The sequence below is a fragment of the Pan paniscus genome, chromosome 15 (assembly GCF_029289425.2).
Source record: "Pan paniscus chromosome 15, NHGRI_mPanPan1-v2.0_pri, whole genome shotgun sequence".
NCBI classification, from domain to species: Eukaryota; Metazoa; Chordata; class Mammalia; order Primates; family Hominidae; genus Pan; species Pan paniscus.
In genome coordinates, this window is record NC_073264.2 from 95728559 (window position 1) to 95753848 (window position 25290).

The 25290-nt window shown below is 50.3% G+C and overlaps 2 protein-coding genes across 6 annotated transcripts in view; both read left to right on the forward strand.

Moving 5' to 3' along the window:
- The first annotated feature begins 1005 nt into the window (after positions 1-1005).
- SERPINA5 (serpin family A member 5) lies at positions 1006-13631 on the forward strand. 4 transcript variants are annotated; one of them, XM_003832820.4, is made up of 7 exons: positions 1006-1102; positions 1764-2062; positions 2187-2282; positions 7906-8541; positions 10602-10872; positions 11310-11457; positions 12570-13631. In XM_003832820.4, exons 4-7 carry the CDS (start codon positions 7923-7925, stop codon positions 12750-12752), a joined length of 1221 nt encoding a protein of 406 aa, XP_003832868.2. In that variant the 5' UTR covers positions 1006-1102; positions 1764-2062; positions 2187-2282; positions 7906-7922; the 3' UTR covers positions 12753-13631. The 4 variants fall into 4 exon arrangements, with proteins under 4 accessions (XP_003832868.2, XP_008956511.2, XP_003832869.2 ...); XM_003832821.5 differs by lacking the exon at positions 1006-1102 and having other exon boundaries at positions 1992-2062; positions 2187-2210; XM_008958263.3 differs by lacking the exons at positions 1006-1102; positions 2187-2282 and having other exon boundaries at positions 1950-2062.
- A 1686-nt stretch (positions 13632-15317) lies between these two features.
- SERPINA3 (serpin family A member 3) overlaps positions 15318-25290 on the forward strand; it is a 29196-nt gene continuing 19223 nt past the window's right edge. Inside the window, exons 1-3 of one of the 2 annotated variants that reach the window (XM_055097982.1) lie at positions 15318-15369; positions 16166-17366; positions 18597-18718. The gene's annotated coding sequence lies outside the window, so the exon portion shown is untranslated. The remainder of the gene's footprint in view (positions 15370-16165; positions 17367-18596; positions 18719-25290) is intronic. The other variant, XM_014347669.3, reaches the window with a different exon arrangement.

The window sequence follows — 25290 nt, forward strand, 5'->3', positions numbered from 1 at the left end:
CTTTCTGGAGGCTCTAGGGGAGGATCCATTCCTTTCCCTCTCCAGCTTCTAGAAGCTTCCTCACTCCTTGGCACCTGGCTCCGACATCACATTGACTTTTCCCTTCCTGCTTCTACCATCACATCACCTTCTTCTGACTCCAATCTCCTGCCTCTTTCTTGCAAGGATCCTTGTGATTGTAATTAGGACCCAGCTGGATAATCCACGACAATCTCTTCAAGATCCTTAACTTAATCACATCTGCAAAGTCCCTTTTGTCATAGAACGATAACATTCACAGGTTCTGGGTATTAGGACACGGATATCTTCGGGGTTCCATTACTCACCCATAACTGGTATGCAGTGCTGATTTCCATCCTGTAGATATGGTTTAGGGATCTCTAGGTCAATGAGATAATGGACTCTTGCTCATGTTACATGGCGTAATGGGAAGAAAGTCAAACCTAGAAAAAGGGGACTCAGGTTCCCTTGTTAGAGCATCTTCTTACTAACTGTGGGATTTGGGGCTGATTCCCTGACCTGCTAGGTTCTGTCTTCTCTCCAATTCAATGGGAATGAACTGTGAGGGCACTGAGCAAAAACTAAGGTCTCAATACCTAGTAGTAGTGGGACTTGCCTCTGGATACCCAGTAGTGATCCTGCCGCCTGTTTCTGGATATCCTACAGTAGCAATCCCGCCTGTTTCTGGATATCCTACAGTAGTGATCCTGCCTGCTTCTAGATACCCAGAAATGATCATGCCTAGTTCTAGATACCCAGTAGTGATTGTGTTTCCTCTAGATACCCAGTAGGTATTGTGCTTGCTTCTAGAGATGTAGTAGTAGCTGGACTTAGCTCTAGACACCCAGTGCTCATCTCTAGACTGGGCTGAGATCAGTGTCTCCCTTGAAGGGTTATTGTAAGGATGAAAAGAGATAATGTGTTTAAAGCACTTGGTGTAATAGGTGGTCTTTTTAAAAGTGTGAATAAATACTAGTTCTTATTATTTCTGTGGATATCCAACAGCCACATAATTGGGCCCCAAAACCATGAAGAAGGAAGAGGAAATGTCTTAAAGGTTGTCAATGGACAGTGTTTGCTGAACATCAAAATCACTTTCCAGGTATTACCTCTGATTTGCTCTACCAACTCCGCACCCCACCTGCAGCCACACAACCTTCCATGATCATGGCCATGCACAACACACCATGTCCCCCAGGCAAGGGGACCTTAGAAACATAACCAGGCTTGAGAAAGCACTCTGCACTGGTGTCTTGGAAATGCTCTTAAGAGTGTATGGCTGAGTTAGGGAACCAGGATTTCAAAGTAGAAAGGGAGAATCTACCCAAGCCCATAGAAATCCTGAATCCACTCCTTTCTCAGCAAAAAGCACTGGCCTGGGAGTCAGCCACCTAGGCACCAACCCCACTCTGCCCCTAATTAAATGCATGACTTTGAAAATTCCCTTCATTCTTCTGAGCCCCAATTCAGTGATTGGTGCAATCACAGGCTTGGCTACAGTGACCCATTCATTGCAGGCATGGTGAGACTCTCAATCCCTCTCATTTCCACTAGAATCTAACTGTTGGGATCTATGACCCAGTCAGCATAGCAGGCCTGTGGGGAGCTCTCAGGTTCAAGCATATGCCCCCCCTAATCTACAAGAAATTAGCTGCAGAAAACCAAGGAATAGAACCTGGAAAAAGAGAGGGTTTGGTAGAGCTGTCCCTTTCCCTGTCTCTGGAATGCCAACAATAGGGAGGCTCTTTGGTCTTGTCTCTCAGGAGTGCCCATGCCATTCCAGGAAAATGATGGCCCAGCTGGTGGCGTAAGGCCTCGGGGGCAGCAAGTGGGCATCGTGGTCAAAGCCTCGGGATCAGGCAGCTGCCTCTGCAGGCAGGCCTGCTGCCTGGAAACCTGCCAGGAAAGGAAGGGGCTGTCCCGGGGCGGGGCCAGGGAGGGGTGGAGACAGGGCCGGCTGTGGTCAGTGACAAATGCTGGCTGCAATCCAGCCAGCCCTCTGCCCTTTCTGAGCCCGAGGGACTGCCACCTCCACTGTGTGCACGCTCAGCTACGGGACACAGTAAGTACCGATGCCTCAACGGGAGGTCCCGAGGGCTTGAGGGCATGTGAGGCGAGGAGAGGATGGACTCTAGAGTTTTGGGGTTTGGGGGCTGCAAAGCTCTGAAGGAGTCTCATCTCTGCAGTTTCAGGTATCCAAGGCAGCAGAGGTGAGTGGGTCCCCCGAGCTCTGTGACCTTATGCTCCACACTAACTCTGGCAGAGCCTCCGTTTCCTCATAGGTAAGATGGAAATAATTACACCCTCTGGATGGTGTGACTGAAGATTAAATACAGCGAGTGCTCTCACTCAGCACATCTGGCCATGTCTGCAGACACATTTGGTTGCCACAACTGGAAGGGGGGTGGGGGTTAGTGACATCTAGAGGCCAGCGATGCTGCTGATGATCCCACAATGCCCAGGACAAGATCACAAAGCATCATCCTGTTCAAAAGGTCAACAGGATCAAGGTTGAGAGACCCTGAAATAAGGCCATGGGGACAAAATGTCGGCTGGATAGGAGGTGCTCAGTAAGTGGCAGCTTCTGTTGTTTTCTGTGCCTGGAGTCTTTAGAAATCAGGAACAATGATCCAATATTATCTGCTTCCCTGAGATAAGGGCATCTTGCCTGGAGGCTGCCACCCAGGCTGGTCATGACAGCTGCTCATGAGAGACAGTAACCATTTGGCAGTTTGTTAAATGAACAAAATGTAGAAATAAAGTAAGCAGAATTTTTAGTTTTTCTGAAGGTAGGGCTTTTGGCCAGATATGCAGCAATACAAGAGCAAACTGCTTCCTTGGGCCAGTGTCCTTGCTCATAGATCAGGAAACCGAAGCGTGAAGAATACAGGCGGCAGATGCCTGAAGGTAACGGACGTGTTCATGGTGCTGACAGTGATGATAAGTGACAGATGTAGACTCACCTCCAAACTTGTCAGGATATAGACATTAAATATGTGCAACTTTATGAATAGCAGTCATGTCTCAATCAAGTGGTTTTAATAAAGAAATAATAGGAAGCCAGAGCTGAGAGACAGGGAGGGAGTTGTTCAAGGTCACCTGGCAAGTGAGCCCCGGGGCGGGGAGAGCTCAGCTCTGGGTGGCCAGCCTGGCTTTTTCCACTGCTCAGTGTCCAGCTTGCAGTCTAACGTCTCTGAATTACAGAGAAGGAGACGGGTCAGTTCATTCATTCATTCATTCTACAAAGGTTTATGGAGCATCTCTCATGACTGCAAGCTCTTGAAGGTGAGAGCAGCACAAATGAGGGTCCCATGGAGAGAGAGGCCGGAATGAAAAATGTCAATGACAAATGCATATATAAAGGCACATGTGTAATTGAAAGAGCTTTGAGAGAAAGAGTCAAGGGACCGTTCCAGAGCATAGCCGTGGAAGGGGAAAAGGTCCAGTGTGATAAGGTATTGCAAAGAAGTGACATTTAAGCAAAGGCCTGCAGCCTATGCAGAAGTTGGCCTCAGTGAGAAAGGTTGGGGGAGGGTTCCAGTAGAGAGGGAAGGTATGCAAAGGCCCAGAGTTAGGACAGAACTTGCTGTGGTTGAGAAACTGGGAAAAGAAGAGTGAGCCTGGGGGTATCACGTGATCCAGGGCAGAGCAGGTCCAGGCCAGGTGCAGCCAGGTCACAGCAGCCCTAGTGGGTTAGAGCACAAATCAAAGTTTAGCATTTATCTGAAACACAGGAGTTGGCCATGAGTTTCTTAGGCGAGGAAGCGCTGTGACCATATTTATGATTGAAGGAGATTCTTTTATATGCTGTATATAGAAAGCCTTGCAGGGCAAAGAAAGGAAGCTGCTGGGGTAGCCCTGGGGGAGATGGTGGGAGCTTCCACTGGGGGCAGTGAGAAAGCCAGGGAGAGGCGGCAGCTTTAAGACCTGTTTTGGAGATAGAACGGACAAGCCTTGCTGATGGGCTGGAGTGGAACAGGAAGTCAAGATTACTTCTTCTGGGAAGTTCTGTTCCTGGGTCTTTAGGATCTAGAGGAAGCTGTGACTGTCTCTCATCTCTGCCTGGGCTCCAAGCCTCACATCCCTTTTTGTAATTAGAAGATATTGGACAGACCGTCCTCACTAACACAATTCCCACAGCTGAGTCCAGGGTAGAACTGGGCAGGACTTCACTGCCCAACACGGGAAATATCAGTCAGCAGATTTGGGTTTCAGGGATGGTGGGGGGCCAGCGGGAAGACTGACCAGGGCCTACCCATCACATCCCCACCACCTCCCACCTCAATTCACCTTGGCCTGAGATGACAGATGAACATGACTGATCCTCTCTCTTCCCTCTGCAGAAACACTAAAGCCAGGGACCAGGAGAGGGGCAAACCAATCAAGCTTTCAAAGCACTCAGTAGAGGCTGGTCTGGGGGATGGGAGGCTCCCAGGGCTTCACCTGTCTCTGTCAAAGCCATATATTTCCACCAGAGGCCCAAGAGTGCGATGGCAAACCCTGGGTTTGAAACTAAGAAACGTAAAACAAGCACTGAGGACTCCACTGCCTCTTGAAGGGACCTCTCTGACCCTCTGTTTCTTCTGCACTGTTAGGATAATGATACTAACTCCATGTTGTTGTAGAGAAGTATAAATGAGCTAATACAGGTGAACCGCCTGGGGATACCAGGAGGTGAGGTCGAGGAGGAACGAGGTATCACTCCTCAGAGCCACTCAGAGACAGGCTGTGCACGAGTCAGAGGAACCTGGATTTTAATTCCGGCTCCATCACTCAGTAGCTGAAACAAGCTATTCCATTTCACTTAGCCTCAGTCTATTCAATCTGTAAAATAGAGTGAGTTTACTTTTGGAAAACTCTGTAAAATAGAGAGCTTACTTTTGGTGAAGGTTAAACATAGTAATATTTATGGAGTGTCTAGTATGTCTTTAATAATTAGTGGTTTTACTGAAAAGTAGAGAGAGTTGGCCCAGAGGGAGCAAGATTTCTGGGTCTCAAACATGTAGCCCAGGAGAGCCTAAGTGAACCTGGGGCCCTCTCCAAACAGATCCTGGGGGAGACTCAGTGCACACCCGGAGAAGCAGCTCCTCCCCATCGGATCTCTAGTGCTTGGCAGGGGGCGGGGTCTTGAGGGGGTGTCCACAACACATGGCAGACTGCAGATGAAGAAACTGAGGCCCAGAGGGGGTGAGGCTTGCCCAGGGTGACCTAGTAGCTGCATAGATGGGAGAATGGAGGCCAGGGCCTCACTGAGACTCTCTGGTCAGCTGCCTCTGGGCTGTATCCAATAAGGAAACTCCTCTGCTTCTGAAGCTGTTCTCGAAATTATCAGCTCAGTGTGACCCTGCGGGGGGTTGAGCCACATTGTTTCTTTAGCAGCATCTCCATACATGGCTGGTTCCAACCCTTGGCAGGAGGGACCATATTGTGCTATAAAATAGACTCATTTAGAGAAGCCGGAGATTAAACCACCCACCCATGTCCTTCAAAGCTCTCCAGGCAAGTGCCACGGTGGGAACAGGTAGGGAGTGTCAGTGGGGGGAGGCCCAGACTCTGCTCACTCATTATCTGCAGATTAGGGCTATTGTTGGTGGCTACTAAGTCAGGGATTTCAAAATCAGGAAGATGCAGCCAGGAAAAGAGGAGGCAGGACTCTGCAGAGCAGGCAGGACTCTGCAGAGTCGGAGTGATAACCGAGTCTGAGTCCAAGCTTTGCCAGTGTTAGCAAGCGACTCCATCTCTCTGAACCTCGGATTACCCATCTGTAAAATAGAGCTAGCAGCAAGATGTACCTTTTTGGGTGGTGCAGGGCTGAAGGAGTTGGCACAGTGCCTGAAAGAGGGTGCGGGCAATGCGCCCAACTGCTGTGGCTGCTGGGTTTGGTGCCGGGTTCGATTCTGCAAGCAGAAACTTCTACATGAGCCTCCTTCTTGGAGGGAGCTCAGGGTGCAATTTGGAGGCTGGGCTGGCAAGGGTGACTTGCTGGAGCTATTCAACTTCACTTAAAGACAGGCCTGAAGTCCAAGACTGCCCAATTCCTGAGACCATTCTCTCTCCACTGCTGAGCCCCACGGCCACTCTGCAAGGGATTTCCCACCCAGCTGTTTGGGGCCCTTTGGAGTTTGGTTTTAATTGGGTCACGGGATGCTGTGACAGGCTGCCCCTGCCTGGTGGGGATCTGGGGTCACTGATGACATTGTGCCCATGGAGAGAGCCCAGCAGAAAGGGATTCCCTCCAAGGCGACACACAGGGCAAAGCTCACATCAGAAGCCAGACAGGCCCTCTGCACCTGGTAATTAGCCGGCCCGGGTGCTGTCAGGCTGACACGTGTGTGTGTGTGTGTGTGTGTGTGTGTGTGTGTGTAAAGCATGTACCCTATGGTACAGTTGAGAATATGGAGGCCTCAGATGGGGCTTTTGCTGGAAACTGCCATGCCTACTGCTCACACTTCCATAGCATGTGCCCCCAAGCACCCCATGGTGTAGGTGCTGTTATTATCACTATCTTACAGTTATGGAGCAGTGGCTCAAGGTGTAACTGACTTGCCCAAAATCACACTACAAGGACACAGCAGGGCTGAGATTTGAACCCAGGCAGCGGCTTCAGAGCCTGGGCTGTTTCCTACTGCGGAGGGAGGAGGCAAGACTTCTACCCGTAGCCAGATGGGGAGGCACGGGCACAGGAACGGCTCTTGGGTGAAGTGGAGGGAGGAAAAGGAGGACTGAAGGCGAAGGCCACGTCAGGAGTGATGGGAGACCCCACAAAGGCCTCCCTGAGAAGCGCTAGAGACAAAGATGAGTGCCTCCTTATCTGGAAGATGAAAAGATGTCTTTGCCTGCATGGGCTGCCGTCACAAAGTCCCAGGGGCTAGGGGGCTTCAACAACAGAAATTTCTTTCTTTACAACTCTGGAAGCTGGAAGTCTGAGATTAAGGCACCAGCAGGATTTGTTCCTTCCAAGGCCCCTCTCCTTGGCTCACAGGTGGCTGCCTTCTCCCTGTCTTCACCTGGTCTTCCCTCTGTGCATGTCTCTATCCTGATCTCCTCTTTTTAATTTTTGTGTAAGGACGTAGTCATATTGGGTTGGGGCCCACTCTAGTGACCTCATTCTAACTCAGTCCCCTCTTTAAAAGCCCTATCTCCAGATATAGTCACATTCTGGGGTATTGAAGGTAAGGACTTCAGCATATGCATTTTGGGGGCACAATTCAGCCAGAACAGGAGGACGGTGGGGATGTCCACATGAAGAGGTTCAGGCAGAATTCCTTTAGGAGGGGAAGGTGTCTCTCTGTGGGACAAGGGTGGCATGGAGCAGCCCCTGGGGGAAGGAGAAGGGGACAGTTTGCATACTGGTATTCTGCCTACCCCAGGGTGGACACTCACTCAGCATTTGCTGAATGAACAGGGCAAGGCCAGCAGTGCTGATGGTCCCAGGCATGTAGCTGGTCTGAGTTCATAGAAGGACCACAGCGCCCTGCCATGTGCCAAACCAGGACACCAGAGTGAAGGCCAGAAGCTCACATGGAAGCAGCTTAGTTCCCTGGTAACCTCGAGATGCTGATGAGACAGAGCAGAGCAGAGGGAACCCTCTCCCTCCATATCCCATCCTCCAAAATGTGTCCCTTGATGTGGATGGGTAGACAGGATTCCTGCCCTGGCAGCCAGACCCCTGCCTTGGGTCTGCACCTCCTCTCCCTCCTTCCTCTCCCCGTCATCCCTAAATCTTGTCCTCGAGCCACTGCCACCCTGTGTAAACCCTCATGCCCAGTCTTGGGGGTGCCATCCCTTCTCTTTGAAGCTGAATGGACGAAACATACCCATTGAGTGTTGGGTGGGGACATCTCTGGAAAGTCAGCACCTGGACCAGCTCCACCCCTCTCTGAGGACACCTTCTTTCCCTTTCAGAACAAAGAACAGCCACCATGCAGCTCTTCCTCCTCTTGTGCCTGGTGCTTCTCAGCCCTCAGGGGGCCTCCCTTCACCGCCACCACCCCCGGGAGATGAAGAAGAGAGTCGAGGACCTCCATGTAGGTGCCACGGTGGCCCCCAGCAGCAGAAGGGACTTTACCTTCGACCTCTACAGGGCCTTGGCTTCCGCTGCCCCCAGCCAGAACATCTTCTTCTCCCCTGTGAGCATCTCCATGAGCCTGGCCATGCTCTCCCTGGGGGCTGGGTCCAGCACAAAGATGCAGATCCTGGAGGGCCTGGGCCTCAACCTCCAGAAAAGCTCAGAGGAGGAGCTGCACAGAGGCTTTCAGCAGCTCCTTCAGGAACTCAACCAGCCCAGAGATGGCTTCCAGCTGAGCCTCGGCAATGCCCTTTTCACCGACCTGGTGGTGGACCTGCAGGACACCTTCGTAAGTGCCATGAAGACGCTGTACCTGGCAGACACTTTCCCCACCAACTTTAGGGACTCTGCAGGGGCCATGAAGCAGATCAATGATTATGTGGCAAAGCAAACGAAGGGCAAGATTGTGGACTTGCTTAAGAACCTCGATAGCAATGCGGTCGTGATCATGGTGAATTACATCTTCTTTAAAGGTAAGGCCCTTGGGCCCAAACCTGCACTTTCTTTGGCTTTTCTGCTGCTTTTATCTAAAGAATACCCAATTCCCTCACATACATAAAAGACAGGGAGTACATTAAGTTCTTTTGGGTGCCTGTTGAGAAAAATTAAGTAAACAAGCAGCCAGAGAAGGTAAGATGAATGCCTTCTTGCTGTGGATGGGATTAGTGAGGCTGAGATGCTGTTTCCTCCATGGAGGAAGAGCTGATTGCTGTCTTTGGGCCCCTGGGGACATCTGAAGCCCCAGCTTTCACACAGGCTCTGAAGCATGAACCCATTGTGGCCACTATGGCAAAGACACCAACACCTTAGCCACTCAGGGCAGGACACGGACCCCAGAAGGGCTTAAAGGGCATTTCCCAGTCCCCCATATCCCCCAGATCCTGGCCCCTCTGCCCTCATAGAGGCCAAGACTCCCTCAGACAAATGCTTGTTCCTCTGAAATGCCTCCTCCTGACTCCTCAGCAAGAGCTGACCTCTGCTTATCTCCCCGACACTCCTTGTAAGCATTCCTGCTCGCCTCTGCAGCTCCTGCCAGTTGCTGACCCTGGGGAAAGCAAGAGTGGATAGAGAGGAGAAGAGAGGAGAGGAGAGGGTGGGAAGGGTTGCGAAGGAAGGTAAATTGTTAACACCTCCCATTCCTATGGTCACAGATCATGAGTATCTTTGGCCATTTGGGTGGCTATAACAAAATACCATAAACTGGGTGGCTTAGCAACAACAAACATATATTTCTCATAGTTCTGGAGGCTGAGAAGTCCAGGATCAAGGCACTGGCAGATGCAGTGCCCATTCCTTGGTTCATAGAGAGTGGCTTCTTAGTATATCCTTGCTCGAAGGAGGAAGGCAGCTCTCTGTGGTCTCTTTTGTAAGGACACCGATCCTGTTCATGACAGCTCCACCCCCATGACCTAATCAACTCCCAAAGGCCCCCTGTCCTAATACCACCACCTTGGGGGTTAGGTTTCAACATATGAACAATGTGGGGACACAAACATTGAGACCACAGCAGTGAGTGTCGAACTTGGACTCTGAGATTTCCTATCCCCTGGTGCAGGGCAGTGCCCATTACACCAGATTGCTGAGGGCAGCTGGGAAATAAGCTAAGGACGGTATTGACTGGGGTCTTCCTTCGATAACGATTAAGAAGTTGGAAACAGGCCAGGCGTGGTGGCTCACGCCTATAATCCCAACATTTTAGGAGGCCGAGATGGGCAGATCACCTGAGGTCAGGAGTTCGAGATCAGCCTGGCCAACATAGTGAAACCCCATCTCTACTAAAAAAATACAGAAATTAGCCAGGCATGGTGGTGGGCGCCTGTAATTCCAGCTACTTGGGAGGCTGAGGCAGGAGAATCACTTGAACCTGGGAGGTGGGGGCTGTAGTGAGCCAAAATTGCGCCACTGCACTCCAGCCTGGGTCACAGAGCGAGACTCCATCTCAAAAAAAAAAAAAAGAAAGAAAGAAAGAAAAAAGAAATAAAATAAAATAAAAGAAGTTGGAAACAATCACTTGTAGCGTTTTGTTCAGAAATTCCCATAGGAAGGTCAGAGAAGGGTCATTGAAGACTTCCCAATGGGAAAAACCATTCATTTCCAGGATCCATACTAACTTCTTTCTAAAATTTAAATCAAAATATTGGAATGAAAGTGCAAACAGAGAAGCTCACCCAGATATCAGGTAGCATTCACAGCCAGCCACATTTTTCACCCTCTTCACTTGGAGATTTGGTCTTGAGTAAAACGTTAGAGAATCAGAGAACATCAGGGGTCCAGGGCCTCTGAAGATGTGAAAACCAACCTCCTTGTTTTGCAAATGTGGAAGGAAAAGTCCCACGAAAAGTCCAAGAATGTGCCCAATGTTATAAAGAGACTTGCCTTCATATTCAAGAGGTTCAACAGTCACTGCTCTGAGGCTGCCATAAAGATGGTCTCTGCTGGCTATCTTTACTGTCTTCACTCCTTTTATTTGCAGCTGAGAATTTCTAATTCTGACACAAAATTCTTTTTCATTTTTCCCTTTTTTCATCTTTAGCTAAGTGGGAGACAAGCTTCAACCACAAAGGCACCCAAGAGCAAGACTTCTACGTGACCTCGGAGACTGTGGTGCGGGTACCCATGATGAGCCGCGAGGATCACTATCACTACCTCCTGGACCGGAACCTCTCTTGCAGGGTGGTGGGGGTCCCCTACCAAGGCAATGCCACGGCTTTGTTCATTCTCCCCAGTGAGGGAAAGATGCAGCAGGTGGAGAATGGACTGAGTGAGAAAACGCTGAGGAAGTGGCTTAAGATGTTCAAAAAGAGGTACTTTCAGACTACCCCAGGGCCAGCCTAACCCCACACAGCCCCAGGGAGACACACACGCCCTACCAGGGCCACACAGCACTGGTGGGAAGGACTCACCCAGCCAAGGAGCTGCCTCCAGGCCCAGAGGCATCCTTTGACATCCAGGTCCTGGGGGCCTAGCCCAGTTGGAGGGACAAGAGCTGGAAACTGGGTTCCTTAGGGTGGTGCCAGAGTGGGCAGAGACCTCTGGGCAGCCCACGTCCAAGTCCAGAGCAAGGGGAGGCTCATCCTAGAAAAGAGGCCAGAGGAGCCATAACCACCATTGTTCCTTGGGTTAAGGAGTCCTTTTTTAAAACCATCAAAACTAAGAATCCAGTGCATTATGAAGCCAAGGGGTGAGGCTCAGTGTGCCAATGCCCCAGAACAGTCTAAGAAAGCTCCTTTTCCCTTTCCAGGCAGCTCGAGCTTTACCTTCCCAAATTCTCCATTGAGGGCTCCTATCAGCTGGAGAAAGTCCTCCCCAATCTGGGGATCAGTAACGTCTTCACCTCCCATGCTGATCTGTCCGGCATCAGCAACCACTCAAATATCCAGGTGTCTGAGGTGGGTTCAGAAGCTCCTATGCATCTGCTTCCCGAGATCTATTCTGTTCTATTCTTTCTATTCTACTCTACCCCATTTCATTCCATTCCATTCCACTGCACTCCACTCCACTCCACTCCACTCCACTCCAGTTCACTCTATTCAATTCCACTCCACTCCACTCCAGTTCACTCTATTCCATTCCACTCCATTCCACTCCTCCACTCCTCTCATCCACTCCACTCTACTCCTCCACTCCACATCTCCACTCCACTCCTCCACTCCACTCCTCCACTCCACTCCACTCATCCACTCCACTCCTCCACTCCACTCCTCCACTCCACTCATTCACTCCACTCTTCCATTCCACTACATTCCACTCCTCCACTCCACTCTTCCACTCCACTCCATTCCACTCCTCCACTCCACTCCACTCTATTCTATTCTATTCCATTCCATTCCATTCTACTCTATTCTATTCCATTCCATTGCAGTCAACTCCACTCCACTCTCTACTATTCTATTCCACTCCCCTCCCCTCCACTCCATTCCATTGCAGTCCACTCCACTGCACTCCACTCCTTTATTCTGTTCTGTTCTATTCTATTCTATTCTATTCTATTCTATTCTATTCTATTCTATTCTATTCTATTCTATTCTATTCTATTCTATTCTATTCTATTCTATTCTCTCCCTCTCCCTCTCTTTTCCCACAAGTAGCGAAAGTTTCACTTTGTGTCTTATCCTTCATGTAATGGGAAGCCATATCCACCACTGTTCCTTGAGTTAAGGAGTCCTGTTTTAAACAATCAAAACTAAGAAGGCACTTCCTAGCTATGTGATCTCCAAAAAATACTTGACTCTCTGAGCTTCCTTTCTCTCTTCTATAAAATTGAAGAATTACGCCTTGCTCAAAGATGCCATGAGAATTCAATGACAGACACATGCGAAGTCAACCCCCAGCACAGTGCCTGGGGCAGAGTAGCTGCTCCATTGTTCCATTTCCTACTTGCTCCATGGCTCAGTTGAACAGATACTTAGAGGTTGATGCCCATAGGCAGAAGCTTTGCCATTTGCTATGATGACTTCACCCGCCCCTGGTGGCCTGGTGACGCCTGTTGTCTCCCCTGCAGATGGTGCACAAAGCTGTGGTGGAGGTGGACGAGTCGGGAACCAGAGCAGCGGCAGCCACGGGGACAATCTTCACTTTCAGGTCGGCCCGCCTGAACTCTCAGAGGCTAGTGTTCAACAGGCCCTTTCTGATGTTCATTGTGGATAACAACATCCTCTTCCTTGGCAAAGTGAACCGCCCCTGAGGTGGGGCTTCTCCTGAAATCTACAGGCCTCAGGGTGGGAGATGAAGGGGGCTATGCTATGGCCCATCTGTATGCTGGTAGCTAGTGATTTACACAGGTTTAGTTGACTAATGAGGCATTACAAATAATATTACTCTATGATGATTGCTTCCACCCACACGACTGCAACACACAGGTGCCTTGGGGAAATGTGGAGAACATTCAATCTTGCCGTCACTATTCATCAATGAAGATTAGCACTGAGATCCAGAGAGGCTGGATGACTTGCTCAAGTTCACCAGCATGGTAGTGGCAAAGAGAGGTCCAGAGTCCTGGCCCTTGATGCCCAGCTCAGTGCCACAAAGCTCAGTAGGAGGGATGTTCCAGTGGATGAGGGCCACCAGGAAGCACAGGTCCAAGGCTGGTCCCACACTTATCAGCAGCAACAACTGTCAATTCATCCTGCATGGGAAAAATGTTGGAATGGGAGTCTGAAATGGGGCTACTGTTTCAGTCCTAACGTGCTGTGTGACATTGGGACAACACTTTCCCTCTCTGGACCTCAGTTTCCCTCTGTATACAAGGATCAGATTCTTGCTGTGACCCAAGAACTCCTGAAATCATATAGAAAGGCTGGGGTGGGCCCTGTCATTCGTGGTTGATTTCAATACACTCAAGTGCCATTCATCCTTTAAGAAAAACATCTGGATATCAAGGTGGAAATGGCCCATTTAATGATTGATTATATCATTTTGTGGATATAGTTATAATCTGATGGGCCTGGCTGGGAGTGGAAGAAGGGAAGCCTTTTGCAAATAGTAGAGTATCAGTTGCAGGTGCCAATGACTAACTTTTTGAATTCTATGTTGGCATTAACAATAAAGCATTTTGCAAACACTGGTTATAACTGTCTTTATGGAGGCAGCTCTGGGAATGGTGACATTGATAGCTTACCATGCTCCAGGCCGGGTGCCTGGCCCTTCACCTGGATGGTCGCATTTGCCCCTCATAAGACTCCCATGAAGAAAGGCACCACTGTTATCCCATCTGTTATTCACAGATGGGAAAGGCAAGGCTTGAAGTGGCTAGGTGGCTTACCCAGCCACATATCTTCTAAGTGGTGCAGCCAGAATTTGGCAGGGGGAGTGCGACCAAGAGGCCTACACTCAGTCCTGTGCTCTGTGCTGTGGAGGAGAGATGACCAGGAGCAGAAACTTCATTCAGGGGCATCTCAGGCACCAGCTCCCCCATGAGCCAGGTAAGTTCCCTCCCTCCCTTCACCAAGCACCATGTGTTTCCTCATGTGCCAAATGAAGAGGATTAGATACTCAAGAATGGAATGAGTGGGTGAGTGAGTCCTTTGCTGCACCCAAGTCTGATTTTCTGTGCGCCTGCTCACCCCACCCTGCATGTTCTAAGCATGCTTCCATAAGGCTGTGCCCCACCCTCTGATTCTAGAGTCTGGACTGTATCAGAGATGAGTGCCTACTAGAGGTAACAAGGTCAGGACCCCAAACCTTGTCCATCCCCCAAAGTACTGAGCCCCCACCATGCACCAGCCCATGACAGATGCTTTGCACTTGTGATATCACCCATCCCTTGACAACCCAGCAAGTTCTATTATTGTTCCCATTTTACAGGCAATAACATAAGTGCTTTCCCAGGGTCCCACGCTGGTGACAGTGAGGGCCCAGGGTCTGAGAGCCCAGATCGCACATGTGCGGGCTGGTGGCAGGGCAGATGGCAGCAATCAGACTCAGACATTTCTCTGCAGTTGTGCTGTGGGCTCAGGGTGGCTCTTTACGACGGGGCCCCTTCGTGGGGTCATGCACTCCTGTGTGCTTTCCCTTGCATCATGCCTTGCCTGTCTTGGCAAATATTTCTCTGGAATTTACCCAGCCAGTCCAAGGTCACAGGGAAGCCCTGTCTGTGTCTCACACAGAAGGTCAACGTCCAGCACTGTCCAAACTTTACTCAGCAAACAGTCACAAAGCAGCTCCTGTGTGGGGGGTCGGGGGTGGGCTCACTGTGGTCTCTGCTGCGTGTCACACATTGAAGCACTGTGCTGGGGGTCATCGCAGGCTGTTTAACTCAATTGTCACATAAGCCTGGGTGCACAAAATGGTAGAGCAGCTCAGAGAGAGATGGACAGACAGCATGAACCTCTGAGGAGTCAGGTTTTCGTGGATGAAGGGACACTAAGATGGCTTTGGAGCGTGAGAAGGACTTCACCTAGCAGATGTGGGAAAGGAGTGAGACCTCCAGGCCGAGGGACTGGCTGGAGATGAGCATGATGTGGTGAGCCATGGAGTGTATGGGTCCCCACAGAACTTCAGTCTGGGCCTGCACAGGGCATGTGGAGGAGACAAGGAGGAGGGAGGTGGCCGTGCCGGCGGTTCAGTGACAGAGATCCTAAATGGGAGGTCAGTGTTTTGTCTGATCTCTTTCATCCCAATTTCAGGGTAGTTTGGTCATCCATTCCACATTCCAAGTGTCCCCTGGGCCCTTTCTCTCCCTCACCCTCCTGTCTGCACATGAGTAGTTGCCTCCATGCAGCCCTCCTAGGACGCTCACCTCTATCCACAGATGCTTCTCCAAAACCCACCAGGCCCTCCCATGGAACGAGCTCACCTGCAAGGTAAAATCAGGTCACGGCCACACATAGGCCTGACTACTCCCCTGAGGACCCTCATTCACAGCCACTGTATTAATTTGCTGGGGCTGCCAAAACAGTGTCCTCGTCTGGGAGGCTGCAGTAGATTTGCTGAAATTGATTTGCTAGCGTTGCTGAAATTGATTCAAGCTTGATTCTGGAGCTTGAATCTAAGATCAAGGCAAGTGCAGGGCTGGTTTCCCTGAGGCCTCTCCCCTTGGTTTGCAGGTGGCTCTCCTCTCCCTATGTCTTCACATGGTCCTCCTCTGCATGTGCCTGAGTTCTAACTTCCTCTCCTCTCCTCATCTCCACCAGTCTTATAGGATTAGGGCCCCCCAATGACCTCATTCTAACTTAATAAACTCTTTAAAGGCTCTATCTCCAAATACAGTCACATTTTGAAATACTGAGGGTTAGGACTTCAGTGTATGAATTTTGGGAGGACGCAACTCAGCCAGGCTCACTCTTATCATTACAGCTGCACTAGTGCCATGCCTGGTTCCCAGTGGACACCCCAGGAACAGCCATCCATCCAGAGTGATGTCCTGTGACATCCCCTACACTCCACAGCTCATCACATCACACTCGTCTCCAGTCGGTCTGTCTGCCTGGAAATCCCACACCTGTTCCCACATCCACTGTCTGGGAGGCCCTTTTCATGCTTCAAAGCCAGCTCAGTGTCCTCCTTTGTACAAAAAAATGTCCTGACCTCTCAGAACTTCATTCTTTCTCTCTTTCTGTCGATCTTTCTCTGAACTCCTCTATCATTTTGTGCACCCAGGAACGTGTGACAATTGAGTTGAACAGGCTGCAAAAACGAAAAAGAAGAAAGAAATGCTGAGTTAAACAGGCTGCAATGACCCCCAGCACGGTGCTTCAATGCAGGAAACGCATCAATGACTTGCAGCAGAGGCCACACTCAGCCCCCCTCTGCCCTTTGAGTTTTTGCAGCTCTTGCCAAGATCATTCTTGTTCTTAGAAAGCCCACCATTATTTTCCTCTCTAGCCATATGGATTCTAAAAGTTCCTCTTGTGAGCTGTAATCAGAATGCAGAGAAGTAATACAAGGTTAGGGCCCAGGACTCCTTCTCCCACCTCTCCCTGCAGAGACTCAGATTTTTTTACAAAATGACCTTGGTCTTCGGGGGAAGAACTTCCCACCACAGTGAACAGCCATGGCCAGCCTACACTTGACTGTGGGGCTTACTTACCTCATCCATCCAAAGGCTATTCCTGGGTTGCCTAGTGGAAATCCAGGCATGGAGCTAGTGCAAGCACAATGATAAGAGTGAGCCTGGCAGACACTGACCCCAGCAATAACCAGGTAAACAAATAAACAGAACTACAAACTATGATGACAACAATTCATCCATCCACAGATATTCACTGAATGGCCACTGTGTGCCTGGCACTCTTCCAAGTGCTGAAGAAAAATGAAGAAAACAAAAATCCCTGCCCTTGTAGAGGAGACATTATAATGTGGCAAGATAACATGATGAAAAAGAATGAAGAATAAAACAGAAAAGTAAAATGGATTGCATGTCACTTGATGACAAGTACTGTGGAATGAGGCTGTCATCTAAACGGAGCACAGAAAGTGGAACATGGCGACATCTCAGCCAAAAGACCCGGCAGACACCACCTTGGCCAAGGGATCGAGGTTGGCATCGCCAGCTGTGAGCAGTGCTGACATCTTATTATCTTCGATATGGCGTCATGAGCAGGCTGCCTCCTCTTGGTGGGATCTTCCCCCAAACCCAGAACCTCAGTCTAATCACAAGAAAGTGACAGCCAATCCCAAGTTCGGGGACATTTGGCAAAATAGCCCACCACTCCTACTTAAAAGTGTCGAGGTCTTGAAAGACAAGGAAACCCTGGGAAATCATCTTTGGCTGGAGGAAACTAAGCAGACATGACGACTAAATGCAATGTAGAATCCTCGGACAGAAAAGGACATTAGTGGGAGAGCTGGTGAAACCCAAGTAAGTCCAGGCTGTACCAATGTCCACTTCCCAGTTCTGAGGAACATGGTGTGGTCTGTCCACATTTACATTAGGAGAAGCAGGGAGAGCGTATATGGGACCTCTCTGTATTGTTTTTATAACTTTTCTGTAAATCCAAAACTGTCTTAAAATAGTTTTTTTAAATTATACTTTAAGTTCTGGGGTACAGGTGCAGAATATGCAGGTTTGCTACATATGTATACATGTACCATGGTGGTTTGCTGCACCCCCTTTTTTTAAGAAAATGTTTCAAAAAGAAAAACAGCCAAGTAGGGGAGGGCACATGAGTGGGGTTGGGAATTGCAAAGGCAGAAGCAGGAGACCAGTTAAGGAAGAAAACGGGGCACTAAGAGAGACAATCAGGAGGACCTTCTGCAGCCAGGGCCCTGAGGGGCTCCCTGAGGTGGTGCCATTGAAGCGGAGTTCTGAGGGACAATCAGGTGTAGACACTGTGAGTCTCAGAAGTGGGAAAATGGGAGTGCTGTGCACAAAATTGAGAGACAGCGCCTGTGGCAGCAGCTGAGGAGGGAAAGAGAAGGTGGGGTGGGAGGCCCATCCCTTCCTTGGCCACAAGGACACTGAGTAGGGTGCTGAGATGGGAGTAACAGTAATAATAACAGGCAGCACTTGGAGGCTGCGTCCCGTGTGTCTGGCACTCGCCTAAGCCCTTTGTGCACATTGGCTGAGTTAATGCAGAGGTGAACTGAGAGGCACCTGGGGCAGGGGCTGGGGGACAGGAAGCAGGTGACATCTCCAGTCCTCTCCAGCGTCCTTAGAGCAGGTCTACAGTACTGATCCTTCTCTGCCACCCTTCTCCAAGACCACCTTGGTGGGAGTAAGGGGCTCTAAGGTGACAACACACACAGGAGCCACAGACACAAGACACAAGACACTTTTGACTCCCAGGAGAACCTAGTATGGGCATCCACACGCCCTTCCTGATGGTGACTTTTTATGTAGACATGCAGAGTGCAGTTAACCAGCTGTTCCTGCACACATCTGGATTGCTACTCACACATCTGTGCACACACACACAGCCTCCTGGAGCACTGTGGCTTCTGGGTGGCTAACACAGCTACCACCTCTGGTTGTGCTGAGCTGAGCACCCATTGCCTGCTGGGGTGGGGAGAGGGCAGGCACTTTCCCTGCGCGACCCCGTTTAACCCTCTCTGCCCCACTCATGTGGTCCCTGTTGTCCCCGATGGACAGAGGAAGAACCTGAGTCAGGACCCCCAGAGCGGTGTCTCCACTAAGCAGAAGTCTCTGTTTCTCTCCCGGCCTCTCCCAGAAGGGCTGCTCTGAAGCATGTGGATTTGATCAGGATAATCAAGGTAAATGATCCTTATCTTGATCCATCACAAATGTTAAGGTACAAGGCTGTGGGGATGGAGAGTGGGTGGAGTCTCTGCTGCCCCGTGTCCTAAGCTGGGTGATCGCAAGCAGACACACACATGACCACCTCTCGGGCCATGCAGGGGGAATGAATGTAATGAGGCCGATGTTACAGCGTTATTGAAGGCTCAGGGGAGACCAGGCCAAAAAAAAAAAAAAAAAAGCTATGACCTGAGACCTCCCTATAGCAGTGTTTCTCAAACTCTGATTAACGTTACTTGAGGAGCTTGTTAAAAATACGTATTCCTGGCCCTGATCAGATAAATCAGAATATTTGACACAGAGTCTTTAAGCTCCCCCTCGGGATTCAAATGCACACAGATTTTTGGTGCTTTGCCACCTACAGTACAAGAGAGGGCAGGACTGTCCTGTTCAGTGCACTGTGACCCGGACGCTCAGGCCCAAGGAACTCCCCTACTCCCCCTGCTCCCTGTGGTGCCACCCACCTAGCTTTCGTGCTGGAGGGTGGTCCTCAGACTCCTCCTAGAACAGGACCAGAGGCTCTTAGCTATGTAAGTATTCATTCCTCCAATCACTGCAGAGCACTCACCAGGTAACAAGCACGCACGCCCAGGCGAGTTCCCCATGCTCGTCCCCACGTTGATATCTCAGACTCTACAAGTCTTCAGCTGCTGCCTAGGACTCTGTAAGTCCTTGAGCTTGGGACCCCTACCACACACAAGCGCTGGGCATGCCCCACAGGCGGAGAAGTGCTGGCCATATACACCCAGTGAAGTGGGAATTCCAGATAATGAGTAACTTTTTAGCAAAGTACCCATGGCCTTTGAATTGTGAGGTATTTTTGTTTGCTAAATCTGACAATTCTACCTGTAGGGAACAGGGATGATTGAGAAGCAGCTGCTCCGATGGCCAGAAGCCAACAGCCTTCCCTGCAGAGATGCGGGAAGTCCCAGGGACAGCAGGAAAGTCCAGGCACTGCACTGGCAGTGGGATTGGGGCTTGGGTCAGAAGAGGGTCAGGGCCACAAGGAAGGACCCTGGGAGGCTTCCTGCTACATAATATGAGGGCCAGGAGCATAACAAAGGATTGCCTTATCCATGATTGCATCAAACTGAAGCCTGAGACAGAACATTCTGTGAGGTCGCCTTGTTCACTGCAGAGGAGCTGACTCACACAGTTTTGTCTGGGAAGTTGCAACCTGTGCCAGGAGTAGCCAGCCTGGGAGTAACAAAGAGGCTTTTCTACTGCAGGTTTTCCTAGAGCTCCTCTCCCTCCCCTGGCCAAAGGTGAGCTCTGCAGGGAGGGTCCGGCTGTAGGGGACTTTGCTCCTGGGCATCCTAGTTGCAGAGATGGTGGGGCTAGTCCAGAAAGGGGGGTCTTCTGGACCTGGGGATGATGCGGTTGGGCCTCAGGGTACTGGGAGGCCAGTAGGGGTGCTTCAAACTGGCCAGTAACCTGAAGGACTCATATTCTTAAGGATATCCTGGTGGCCACGTAGAAAACAGTCAGGTGGGGTGAGGGTGGAAGTAAGTACCAGCTCAGAGGTCACTGAGGGTGCAGCCAGACAGGCTGGGACCCACGTGGGCAGCAGAGGTGGGGAGTAGGGATGTGGAGGGGGAGACCCAGCCCCACGCTGGGGGCCCCGAGGGGAGGTGGAGGCTGAGCCAGGAGAAGAGGCACCACCCACTCACTTCCTGCTTGCTGAATGACTGTGAGGAGCAGGAGAAGGAGCAAAAGAGCAAGCGAGGAAGTCAAGGGGGTTATCTGGGGGCAATGCTCCATGTGAGGGTAGCTAAGGACAGGTGCCAAGGAGGCCCCTGTGTCAAAATCCCAGGTCAAAATGTTAGTTACCAGAGACCTCTGATAAAGACAGAGCCACAGGTAAAATGCAGCAGGCACAACCCCTCGACCCTAAAATCAGAAGCCTATCTGTGTCCTGGCGAGGAGAGAAGCACGAGTGATCATCCACACCGCCAGGACGCAAGCCCGTTATTTCTGATGCAAAACCCAGGCTCCCTCCAGGGCTGGCACAGAGGACTGCCAGAGGAGTCAGGAGGCCTCCACCTTCCCCAGCTGGGCAACTTCAGAGGGTGTCTCCTTATCTCTGGGGTCACTGTGTCTTCATGGCCAGGCTGGGCACAGGTCAGCTGGGAGTGGAGCTGTGTTTGCAGGGAAGGAACGAGGGTGGACGTCGAAGCCAACCTGCCTGGTTCAGAATCCTGGCTCAGCTTGGCACTTACCAGCAGTGGTGGTGAGGCCTTGGGAATGAGCTCCGCCTCCCTGTACTTCCGTTTCCTCATATCTAAAATTGAGGGAGTAATGGGACCCGCCTCAGTGGGTGTTCATGTGGATTCCATGTGCTCTTAAGCATAAAGAACAGAGCAGCTATGATGACCATCATCTATGTCACTGGGCCTCCGGAAGTGAGGGAAGGAGAGGCAGATTTGCTTAAGTAGAAGGAAGGCGGAGGAAGGTAGTAAGGCGTCAGCCATGTGGCACAGATTGTATTATGAGATTGACTGGTTTTCTTACTTCGTCCTCAAATTTCCCTCCTTACCCACTTCCCATGATTCCTGAGAGTCAAGAGGACGGGAGCTGTGGAATGTGTTAGTCATCTACTGCTGCAGAGTAAATAGCCCATGATTATCTCACGGAGTTCCTGAGGGTCAGGAATCCAGGATTGCTGTTGGCCAGGGCAATCCCAGAAGGCTCACTTGTGGGGCTGTTGGTAGAAGGTCTCAGTTCCTCCCTATGTGGGCTACTCACAGGGCTGCTCAAATGTGACTTAGAGAGAGAGAGAGAGAGAGAGAGGCTTGTTTGTTTAGTGTCCAGGACTGAGAGAGGATATAGAGAGAAAGCACAAAAGAGAGAGAGAAAAAAAGAGAAAGGCAGAGAGAGAGATAGAGACAGAGACACAGACAGTTGTTGAATGTCCAGGACCAAGAGAGAGACAAAAGACAGAAAGCACAAAATAGAGGGGAAAAGAGAAAGACAGAGAGAGTAAGGGACAGAGAGAGGGGGACACAGAGAGAGAACCCATGGCAGAAGCAGCAGTCTTTTTTTTTTTTTTTTTTGAGACAGAGTCTCACTCTGTCGCCCAGGCTGGAGTGCAGTGGCGTGATCTAGGCTCACTGCAAGCTCTGCCTCCCAGGTTTACACCATTCTCCTGCCTCAGCCTCCCAAGTAGCTGGGACTACAGGCGCCCGCCAACACGCCCAGCTAATTTTTTGTATTTTTAGTAGAGACGGGGTTTCACTGTGTTAGCCAGGATGGTCTCGATCTCCTGACCTCGTGATCTACCTGCCTCGGCCTCCCAAAGTGCTGAGATTACAGGTCTGAGCCACCACGCCTGGCCAGAAGCATCAGTCTTTTTATAACCCAATCTCGGAAATGACACCCCACCCCTTCTGCCTTAGAAAGAAGTCACTAAGTCCAGTCCAATGTGAGAGAAGGTAATTAAGCTCTATCTCTTCAAGGAAGTGGTATCAGACATTTGTGGACACATTTGTAAAATGACCAGAGCGTTAGAACCTCAGAATCCAGCAGAGTAATTGCCCTCATAGTAGATTATTAATGTTTTAAAAAATGGATGGACTAGCTGAAGGAATAAATGAACGAGTGAGTGAGCAGGATATTTCTGTCTCATTTCACATGCAGAAAAGGCACTGAGGCTCAGAGGAATTAGGACATGTGTGAGGTTCTCTAGGCAGTAAGGGGTGGGGGCTGGCCTGGTTTGCCAGAACTCCGAGATGCAGCATGCAGCGTGCAGCTGTTCTGAAATGGAAGCCAGGGATGGCAAGCTATAGCAGCCACTCCCTCCCGGAGGGAGAACGGACCCAACACCAAGGAGGAAGGGATGACTCAGCAACCCTCAAAACAGAGTCAGGAGTTCTCCCTGCTTTTGCCAAACCCTCTGCAGGCACCTCTTATCCATACAGGGACACAGCCAAAGGCCTAGCTGTGCTGAAGGAAATTTGCAAATCTTGCCTCAAATCTGCAGCCAGTATCTCCCCCAGCAGCCTCCAAACCAGGCCAGCACGAACCCAGCCAGAGAGCAGCATAGGTGTTGGGCAAAAACAGGCTATTGACTCCATCCTTTTCTAACAGAGACCAGAGTCCTCTGGCCTTCCACAGAGAAGGTGGGGCCTTCTCAGGGTTCTCTGGATCTGCTGGTGTCAGTCAGTATCTATTTCTTCTTCCTAATAATTCTTTTTTTTTTTTTTTTTGAGATGGAGTTTTTGCTCTGTTGCCCAGGCTGGAATGCAATGGCGCAATCTCAGCTCACTGAAACCTCTGCCTGCCGGGTTCAAGGGATTCTCCTGCCTCAACCTTCCGAGTAACTGGGATTACAGGCACCCACCACCACACAGGGCTAATTTTTGTATTTTTAGTAGAGACAAGGTTTCACCATGTTGGCCAGGCTGGTCTCAAACTCTTGATCTCAGGTGATCCACCTGCCTCAGCCTCCCAAAGTGCTAGAATTACAGGCATGAGCCACTGAGCCCAGCCTCCTAAGAATTCTTAAAGGAGCTACGGTTGACAAAAGAGTTTCAGAGAGGTAAAGTTATGGCCCTAAAGTCACCCAGCAAGTAGATGTGGCAAAGCCATGTTGCAAAAGAAGCCCTGGTGGGTGACACTCTTTGGATGGCCCCTGCCTCTCTGGAAGGCACCAGCGTTGGTTTCTCTCCGCCTCACCTTCCCATGCAGGTGGGCACGCTTGTGCTTGGGCTCCTGCTGGTTATGCCCCAGAAGCACACTCTTCCCTATCTGCAGTCCCAGCCCATGTGTGGACACAACCCATTTCCTAGGGTGTTCCTTAGCCCACTGCACCAAGTCAGCATTTAGGAATCAAGAGTGGCACCACAAAGGCAATAGCTGTGAAGACCACAAGCAGCATCACAGTGATCAAGCTTGCAGAATTCCATTGTCTGATGGACTCTGTGTGTACCAAGGTGACTCCAGTCCAGGGACAGTGAGAGTCACTAGGCCTTGGACTAAGCATCTGCTTGTCCCAGGTCCCAGGCTGAACATTTGATGTGGATCTTTAGTCTCTTCACTTTTGAGACAGGCACTACAGCCACACTCACACAGGTCCCAAAGGCCAGTGCCACCCACTACCTCTGCCATCTCCACTCCTGCATTCCACCAGATTCCCTGACCTTTAGAAATAGTCTCCTGGAGGCCAGGCCTGCTGGCTCAAGCCTGTAATTCCAGCTCTTTGAGAGGCTGAGGTGGGCGGATTACCTGAGGTCAAAAGTTTGAGATCAGCCTGGCCAATATGGTGAAACCCCGTCTCTACTAAAAATACAAAAATTAGCCAGGTGTGGTGGCAGTCACCTGTAATCCCAGCTACTCAGGAGGCTGAGGCAGGAGAATTGCTTGAACCCAGGAAGTAGAGATAGTAGAGATTGCAGTGAACTGAGATCATGCCATTGCACTCCAGCCTGGGCAACAGAGTGAGACTCCATCTCAAAAAGAAAAAAAAAAGAAAAGAAATAGTCCCCTGGAGCCCCTGGCCCTGACCTCCCAAAAGCCAGAGTGAACTTTCAATCTCACCATAGGCTGACCCCCTGTGTCCATTTTAAGTCAGAGGACTATACCCATCCACAGTCAAAGAAGAGGGTGGTGACCAATGTGGACAAAACTCCCATTCAGCTGAGACCCCAATCAGTAAAGAAAATCTTTCCCTACACAGATCTACAGACAACCAAAGCCTTAAAAAGCCATCAACCCTAAAGCCTGTGAAAATGTCATTTTCTCTCCTGTGTTCAAGAATGGAAATGCCTTCCTTCATTTTTAAAGAAGGAGCAGGGGACGGTGGTGAGAGTCTGGATTTGGCATTGGATTCGTCTTTCCTAAGCTCCAACAGCTCCTGCATTTAACAGCTAGGGGTATGTGGGCAAATCACATGATTAGACATAGGAAGCTTTTTCCTCCTTCCTACTACCCTTCCTGGAGGTTGACACAGACCAAAGCTTGGTAAGAAAACTTAGGATAAAAGAAGGGGCAGAGGTCGGGCAAGGTGGCTCATGCCTGTAGTCCCAGCACTTTGAGTGGCCAAGGTGGGTGGATCAATTGAGCCCAGGTGATTGAGACCAGCCTGGGCAACATGGTGAAACCATGTCTCTGCAAAAAATTACAAAAATTAGCTGGGCATGGTGGTGTGCACCTGTAATCCCAACTACTCGGGAGGCTGAGGGGGGAGGATCACTTGAGCCCAGGATGTTGAAGCTGCACATAAGGTGAGATTGCACCACTGCACTCCAGCTTGGGCTACAGAGTGAGTCCCTATCTCAAAAAAAAAAAAGAGGGCAGAGATTTTTTTCAACATCATCAGAGATGGGAGCTATACAAGCTATACAAAGAGAGGAGACAGTCAGCCATGGCAATGTCAAAATACTCGTTAGCCAGCACATGTTCTGCCTAGGGAATTTTCTGCACCTACTGGGAGGTATGGGGAAAGGACGCAGGGTTTAGCAGGATCAAGAGGTTGTGGGGGATGCAGAGTACAGGACAGCAATCCCCAGATGGCCTTGGCCTTGGCTCTCCT

Coding starts and splice junctions, on each gene's coding strand:
- SERPINA5 (XM_003832820.4), top strand. CDS start 7,923: ATGCAGCTCTTCCTCCTCTTGTGCCTGGTGCTTCTCAGCCCTCAGGGG. Junction 10,873..11,309: donor CTTAAGATGTTCAAAAAGAG/GTACTTTCAGAC, acceptor TTCCCTTTCCAG/GCAGCTCGAGCTTTACCTTC. Junction 11,458..12,569: donor CAAATATCCAGGTGTCTGAG/GTGGGTTCAGAA, acceptor TCTCCCCTGCAG/ATGGTGCACAAAGCTGTGGT.